This window comes from Pezoporus flaviventris, unplaced genomic scaffold, assembly GCF_033815535.1.
Source record: "Pezoporus flaviventris isolate CSIRO_AGI_PZ_B2104156 unplaced genomic scaffold, CSIRO_AGI_Pfla_v1 ptg000013l, whole genome shotgun sequence".
Lineage (NCBI taxonomy): Eukaryota > Metazoa > Chordata > Aves > Psittaciformes > Psittacidae > Pezoporus > Pezoporus flaviventris.
Window position 1 is genome coordinate 25,602,877 of NW_026892561.1, and position 8,744 is coordinate 25,611,620.

At 38.2% G+C, this 8,744-nt stretch overlaps 1 protein-coding gene across 9 annotated transcripts in view; it reads left to right on the forward strand.

Moving 5' to 3' along the window:
• MCF2L2 (MCF.2 cell line derived transforming sequence-like 2) overlaps nucleotides 1-8,744 on the forward strand; it is a 180,673-nt gene that overhangs the window by 86,105 nt on the left and 85,824 nt on the right. For all 9 annotated transcript variants that reach the window (XM_061452399.1, XM_061452405.1, XM_061452400.1 and 6 more), the window contains exons 14-15: nucleotides 1,913-2,016; nucleotides 5,458-5,546. In XM_061452399.1, the coding sequence (XP_061308383.1) occupies nucleotides 1,913-2,016; nucleotides 5,458-5,546 (193 nt within the window). The remainder of the gene's footprint in view (nucleotides 1-1,912; nucleotides 2,017-5,457; nucleotides 5,547-8,744) is intronic.

Here is an 8,744-nt window from a genome sequence, read left to right on the forward strand (position 1 = left end):
AGAAATCATCCTTCCTGCAGATTAGAAAGGTATGAAGAACTTTGACAATAAGTAAAGAGCCTATATGCACTGCATGTTGCTTTAACCCCCTTTGGCTTCAAAATGTCAGTACACCACTTTTGGGGTGAAATAACAGTACCTTTGAGAGAACAATTACTACTTTGTGAAAAGCTTTCTTGAAGATGGGAAAAGCATCTGTTGAAAGTAGTGCTCAGAATCAAAACAAATCCCCTGCTGTATATTCTGAAAGAGAGTGATGGAAGAACCAAAGAGTCGACATTTGCATTTCAGCTCAGTCCTGGGAACTGTAAGAATTTTCTAGTGGTTGATTGTAGCTGCTGGTAGCTGCCAGGCTTTGCTGTTCTGTTGAAGAAACTTTCTAATATGGAGTCATTGTAAGGAAGTAATAGGCATAAAAGGGACATTGCCAAGTTCTCATGTCATTCAGCAAGCGATAAAACCAGGAAGATTTAGGGGAGAGCTGGAGAGAAGCTGTTTTAATTAATTCTCTTCACAGCTGCATGGTAAGGTGGTTGAAAAGATATGGGGTAGAAGAAACATCAGCTTCTATTTTATTGCCTATGAAACTGATATGTTGTCTTTTTACCTGCATATAATTTAGTGTGTTTCTATGCTTTTTTCCTCCCTTTTTTACTACATTAAAAATAATTTAATGACAAGAGCACTTGAAAATTTCCTGAGTTTCTTTAAAAAAAAAAGTATTCAGTCCTCTCCTACATTAATCTTTTGATACTGTGATCTCCTCATTCAAAGATGTCTGCATCTTTTTATTGCATCTCTCAGTTTCTCACAGAGAAGAAAAAGTTATTAGAGACCACCAAGACTCTCAACGCCTCAAGACATTAAACTTGGTGAAATCATCTTAAACAGAGTGTTACCAGATGCATTTGAAAACACCAGCTTTTATTTTTGAAAAAGTTCTTGTTCAATTGAAAAGTTTTCTCTGAATAAAACTGAAAAGGACTTAATCTCAAACTTGCAACAATTTTGTTCTTTGTTGCCTGACCCAGACTGATCACTTCATCTGGTATTCCTATTTGGTTTTACTATAACATTCCTGTATTAATTAAGCAGCTATGAAAAAGGAGGGCACTGCTTGCCTTACACACATATAGCATGCACTGTGAACTTACTGTCAATTTAAAACAAAAGCTGTAATAGAGAAGCTATTTTTTACTCAAGCCAAATGTATGATGCCTCTTCTCATTGTTCATTCTAGAGCTTTTCTTTGGACAGCAGTCTCAGGATAAGTGGGTTTATTTTTAAAGGTGATTTTCTAGTAGCATGAGACAGCTCACTGTCAACTGTGGTTTACTGAGGCTACAAGGCTAAACAAACCTGACATGACAGAGCATATACTGAAGCTATTTCCTCTGATTCACTGGCATTACATACACGGTCACAGTGACTTGCTGAACACCTGTATGATTACGCTTTTCAGGTGATGAAACCTTACAGAGAACAGTCCTTTGTAATCTGACGTTAGCAAACCATTACCATAACCAAAATTTCCTTGCTTTGGAAATCCACACACATAGCACTACCTGAGCTGAAAAACTGCAAGTGAAAATTACCCAACAGTTGATAGAGCTGACTAACATTTACCTGTGCTGCCCTAAAGATGGCTGCCAGGGAGGAAGCCAAACCAAAGGGGTCACTGCAAAGTAGATTTTTAGGTGCCAATCTGAGACACAATGGAGCACCAAACAATGAAGCTCATCTCTTGTGCTGGCTGATCTGTCACCACTCCAGCCACAATTCAGTTCTCTAAGCTGGGTTTCAGTTGCCACTAATATGACAGGATCTTTGCTCATAGTTTTTATTAGGAAGTTAGATTTCAAACTTTGGCATACATTTTCTAATGTTACTTTTTTTTTTTTGATTCCTTCAGCTACCAACAGGAGGTCCACAGAAATTTCCTGCCCTCCAAAGACCATTTCTGAAGTAGAGTTATCAAAAAAGAAAAACATTAAGAAGACTAAAGGTGGAATTAAGGTAGGAGGATCTGTGTTTTGGGTACATCCCGTATCACAAGAGAACTTGGCCTTGTTGAACTTCACAAGGTTTGCATTGGACCGCTTCTCCAGCCTCTCAAGGTCCCTCTGCATGGCATCCTTTCCCCCCAGTATGTAGACTGCACTACACAGCTTGGTGTTGTCAGCAAACTTACTGAGGGTGCACTCAATCCCACTGTCCATGTCACCAACAAAGGTGTTAAACAGCACTAGTCCAGTACTGACCCCTGAGGAATACCACTCATCACTAACCTCCACCTGGGCTTTGAGCCATTGGCCACAACTCTTTCAGTGTGACCATCCAGACCAATTTACCAAGTGGTCTATCCATCAAATCCATGCCTTTCCAGTAGAGACAAGGATGTTATGTGGGGCATTGTCAAATGACTTGCATAAATCCAGGCAGATTACGTCAGTTGCTCTTCCCTTATCCACCAGTGCCACAGCCCCATCACAGAAGGTCACCAAATCTGTCAAGGCATGATTTGCCCTTAGTGAAGCCATGTTGTCTGTCACCAATCACCCCCTTTTTGTCCCTGTGCCTTAGTATAGTTTCCAGAAGTATCTGCTCCATGGCCTTGATAGGCACTGAGGAGAGACTGACTGGCCTGTAGTTCCCTGGGTCTTCCTTGTTTCCCTTTTTAAAAATGGAAGTTACATTTCCCTTTTCCCAGTCAGCAGGCACTTCATTGTACTGCCACGACTTCTCAAATATGATAAATAATGGCTTGGCAAATACATCTACTAGTTCCCTCAGGACCCATGGATATACCTCATTTGGTCCCATAGACTTGTGCACCTTCAGGCTCCTTAGATGATCTCAAACCCGATCTTCTACAGCAGGGGGGGTTTCATTCTCCCACTCCCAGCCTTGTGATTTGGGCAGTGTGGCTGGAGCTCTTGCTGGTGAAGACCAAAGCAAAAAAGTCAGTGTGTACCTCAGCCTTCTCCATGTCCTGGGTGACCAGGTCTCCCTTTCTTTCCAGAGGGACTCACATTTTTCACTTGGTTTATGTACATGGTCTAAATCCAAATATGTTAAATGTACCTGCAAGATACAGGAGTGTCACTGACATTGTATTTCTGTGCACAAGTGTTATGTAGCTTTGCCACCATCCCCGTTAGTTAAAAGTTTACCTGAGCCAGAAATCAAATCATATTCAATGCCATTCACTTACAACCTTTTAAATAATAACTTTGGAAATAATGCTCTTGCATCTTCCCTGCATTGAGATTCATGTATTATTAGCTCTTTAGGGCAGCATATCATCAGAATAGTAAAAAATGCTATTTAAGTTATGTTTTGAAGAAGAAAAATATGAATGTGTTGAGGGAAACAATAGAACTAATATTCAAAAATAATAGCAAAAGAACTTGGGTAGTATGGGAGAGATGTACGATCTTGATCAGATCTTGACTGCCTCATGAAAGGGTGATAACAGCAAGTATGCTTTTTTATACTGTTCAGCAGTTTGGGAGAAGAAGAAGAGGAAGGGAATAAGCTTTGTCAATATACCTCTGGGGAAATGTCCCAACTAAAATAAGTTAGACCCCAGGGAAACAAGATGACACATTAGCCCCTGCAGTTGCAGTTGTTAACTTTTTCATAGGTCATTAGTTATTTTAAAGGTGGTTTTTACAGGTGAGCTCTGTAAGAGAACATATCCAGTAACAGAGATCACATTTTATGATGAAAGTTCCCTGGGTGGTTTCCACTTTAGCCCACTATTAATGAAGATATTCTTAAAGTAAACATTTTGGACTTTCTGATTTTTAATGAGTAATCCACAGAACAAGACTCATACTTTGGCACTTCTTACACCAGTAACAGCCACACATGAAAGTGCTACTTTGCTTTAAATATAAAAAAATGGTTTGATCTGATCGATATGTGATTTCTGCACTAACAGGGTTAGAATTAGTAGTTTTCGGGGGTTGTTAGTTTATTGTTTTTTATTTTCTGGGAGGATGGACATATTCAGGAGGGAGAAGGGGAGGGATAGTGTTACCCTGAGGCATAAAAAGCTAAAAATGTATCAAGTGTCTACCTGGCACAATTCTATTAAACTTTAGATATAATGCAAGCTACTTCAACCCAACTCTTCTACTGTTCATACCCCTGACTTGCTGACACATTTGACCTTTACTGCCAAAGGTGAAAAGCAAAAATTAAATTCAGTTCACTTTCTGAAATGGCTAAAACAGCCTTACAGCTTCACTAATAAGCACAAAATAAAATCCAGTCATCGGCAACATCATACAGCTGTTCTCACCTTTATCTAAACTCATATAAAGTGACTCTGGAATCAGTCTTATTCTCATCAGTAATGCAACTGATCAGCTGCATTCCTCCCACAGAGTTAAGTATAGGCAACCACCTGGTACAGGCTTTATGAAAACATCCATTCATTCATTTTTAAATCTACTTTACAAGACTACAATGCAAATTATTCCCACTCTCCTTCCCTCCCATTGTTGCTACAGAATTTGTTTGTATTTTACTTCTGACACTAGTTCATGTGAGTATAGTTTATTAATGGATTCCACCATCACCAACCAGCTAATGAATTTGGCTACATAGACCATAAGACAGGCCGCTGATTTTTCCCCCTGCCAGAATCAGCCCTTGAAAATGAAAGTGCTCAGGAACCTAAAAGACTCTGCTGGAGTTTAGATATTGTCTTGGATTAACTGCAAACACAGCCACTGAGTTGTTTCACTGAATTTGAAGAGATGGCCTTTGAGTAAGCACAGTAGTGCTTGGTACTTTTAAAGCCGCAGGCCAAAGGAGGAAAAGCCTGCTTAAAACTTGCCTGGAGCACACTTGATCCAGCTTTGCAAGACTGGACAAGGAAGAAGGTTAATGTTTCTCAAAATATTATGTAAAATTCTTCAGTCCCTTTCAACCTGGGGACAGCCCTTGCAAATGTATAATGTGCTCAGTATTTGAGCGCATATGTGCTTACTTAATACTGCTGCTAGCACAAAGGCGCTTCTCAGAGGCCCAAGACAGTTTCCCCATGCTTCTTCAGATGGTACTGTACAAAGACCTCTGAAAATGTGAGGTCTTTGGGCTGGCTTCAGGCAGGAAACAAAAACCCATAGTAGTTCAGAGTCTAAGGAACAGTTATGTCTGCAGTTATCTACATTAGGAGATAATGCACCTTCTGTGGCAGAAGAACATAAAGATGCTGCCTGGAGTCAAGAATGCCTCCCATACCAATACTGAGCACGAAAGCAGAAAAATATAAAGGAAGTAGTCTTGATTTACAACCTACACATCTAGAATTATTTTAACTTGTCCAGTGACTTACTAGACTAGGTAGGATCTGGTTTTATTATTTTAAAAAGTTAAAAATTCTGTAAGTAACAGCATCAGCAATTAAGTATTTTCAGTTTTACTGTGTCCTTTTTTATTCAGATTGAAGTGATGCATGAAGCCAGCCAAGGAGGATCTAGCAGAGTCCTTGTGATGAGTGAAAGTGATGAGAACTTGTCAACAAGGAGGAGGTAAGGCTGCACATGTGAACCAGTATCTTTTTGTTGTTCTTAGAGTGCAAATAACTGCATTTATAGTACATGTTATATGATTTAAGTTCACTATTTAGATATAATCAAGACCCTGAAATGCTTATAGACATTTATACACAGTCTATCAAGCTGGAAAAGCAAGCAAGATTTATGTTTTGTTTGGGGTTAGTGGTTTAGTTGGGGTTTCTGATTGTGGTTTTTTTGTTGTTGGTTTTTTGGTTTGTTTTTTTGTTGTTTTTCTTGGAAGCATTAATTACATGACATGAGAAGTCATTAGAATAAATCTTGCATGTATTTACCAAAAAAAGCCATATTAATCTCACTGTGTTCAGGATATTCATGTTTTGAACTATATGCTTATGAGAAGCTTCTCTTTTCATTAAATGCAACCAATAAGCTTTTCTCCCTTTCTGCAAAGTCTTGACAAAAAGATTATTAATGATGTATTCTAAAACACAAAATAGTTAAGTCATTTAGTTTAACAGAAAGTACCAAGCAAACCCAGTTTAATTTAGTTGAACTGCACTGTTTCTAGGCCAAAGGGAACAATTAAAAGAAGAACCACGCAAAAAAAAAAAACCACAAAAAAAACCCGCCCTGCAACAAGCCAAACCCCACAGTCCTCACTGACATAACTTTCTTTGTTTTCTTCTTCAGTATGATTTAGATAGTTTATACTTATGTTATGCCTCTCTCTCACACAGGTATACGCTGAAATTACTTGATGTAAAAGACTACATTTCTAAAAACAGTAGCTTGTCTATTATGCTAGACAAATTGCAGGCACATACAAAAATGCAACTTATTACTATCTGAATTTAATTGCACCCTATGAAAATACTATGACTGGTCTCCAAACCATCAGCTACTTTCAAAAGGTGCAAACTGTGATCTGAAATAGAAGTTATTTAGATAGATACACATCTCTTGAGGAATGATTACAGGAAGAGAACATACAACTTTGGAGTTAATATTAACAAGTAAAGCTTCTAATACCTGGAGGTTTTACACAACTTTAGACCTAGAAACGTGGTAAACAATTTTTTGACCTGTCTCTTTTCTCAAGAACACTTCCTTCACCTTTTGTTCTACAAAAGGTTTGATTCAAGGCAGAATAGAAAGCAAGCAGGGGAAAGGAGGGGGGAAAGCAGTTTGAAATCCTCTAACAAGAGGGATCTCAGAATAGCATTTCAGCACATCAGAGGTAAGCCTGTCAGTTACAAAGAAAGCAACAAGAGATATTTACCTTTTTTCGTTGTTTTGTTCTTTAAAAGAAATGTCCGTTTATTCAAAACAAGTTTTACAAAACAATTGTCTTTTGGTGGTACAGAGCAAAGTTTAAGAATAAATATTGAATATTTTGTATAAAAATTAGTAATATCAAAGGGAAACTGATGCAAACCAAACAAACAGGTAAAAAAATAGCATTAAATATGCTGTGCAACAATGTCAGACTCAATGAGGAGTGACCATTCAGGCTGATACAGTTTTATTTGCAGAAGTAAAACCTGACAGCCCTGCATTGGAGCACCGAGACTATTGTTAAAAAAGGTTCCAGATAAAGGTGTACAAATCTTAAGTCAAAGTTTAGAACCAGAAAATAAGAAGTTTTCTAGCATCTCCAGTTTTTGAAAAGGAGCACCTTCATGCTTTCTTTTTTATTCAGCAAGCAACTTCTTTTCACTGCAGCAAAAGAAATGCATACTACAAACACCAAGGCTCTTTTAAGATTAAGAAGCAACTTAAAAGTCAAACCAGCTGTAAACTGAAGTATTTCAATGGTCAAAAGGAACTTTTAGATAATGGCAAACAACATTAATCAGTGTTTTAAATGTTAGTTAATTTAAGCTACTTAAAACTTACTTTACCTTTGCCTGTGTGAGTGAAAACAATAAATACCAACACATAGTTATGCTGGAAAAAAATGTAGTCTTAATAGACCATTTTGGTTGCAATACTGCATATGAAGACCCTCTTTCCATACATTGAACAGGGTGGCTTTTTCTAGCTGGGCATTTTGCTGTGCAGCTTAATTTAAATGGCTCACAACAGGTCAGAGATCTGATGAAGCAGCTTCCCTTCCGTACAGAATACTACTTTTTCTATATGTGGATTTAATTCTCTATAAGCCAACAGGTTATATACATCTAGGGTTGTCTTGGGGTGGTGGTTGTTGAGTGTGGGTTTTGGTGTTTTGGGTTTTGTTTGTGGTGGTTTTTTTTTTTTAGTACTGTAATCCATCTGTTTAGGCAACAACAGGAGCTGGATTTGTTCTTTCTGAAGTACAGCTGTTAAATTCTTCAGTCATTCCAACACTGATGATGTATCTCTGGGCTCTTTATATACCCAACATTTGGGTCCAGTTAGGATTCTTATTCTTTTCCTTCTGGAAAACCAGTTATAGAAAGTTACATATTTCACTTCATTCCAATAGCTACCTACCATCCATCTGAAACGGCAGCCTAGAGAACAGTCAGCAAGCTCAATCCTGGATTCTGTCTATGCTAACATGTACCATTAGCTTTTCAAACCATTAAAACCTGCAGCAGAGCTCAAGAACAGTAGTGATCATTTAAACGAAGTTTATTACTCGCAGCTTAAAGCTGCCAGGTCTTGTATAGCTGTTCAACAGTAAAGTCAGAAGACACAGACCAGTAATGCACACAGTGAGAAACTTCAGGCAGAAGGAAAAGGCTAGTCTTAGACCAAAAGCAAGTAGTATTGCTTCTGTAATTAGTATATTTCAAACAGAGGCTTGATAATTTGTGAGCTTTTGCATTGTCATTGCTCTGCTGATGAACATGACTCAGTCAAGCATTCAGAAGTAGTTCCCCACTAAAACTTGTTCCCATCAAATAAATCAGTTCACAAGCAGTACCTGACTGCACCTTGTGTGAGCTGTGTCTACTCCAGGAACAGCTACCACAGGTTTGGCAATTAACAGCTAAAATACCTATCCTGAGAGTCCGTAAAAACACCATTAGTGAGCTATACAAGAAAAGACTGCAGACATGCTAGAACTTTGGTTCTCTGCAATATTTATATGGCACCACGGTATAATTTATAATAGTTGACGTTTGAATATCACTTAGTTCTAGCCCAATTTACAACACAGAGGCGTACTGTTCCTCATGCAGGTGATACTACCATTGAAACATATTCAAGATACAGTGGGTT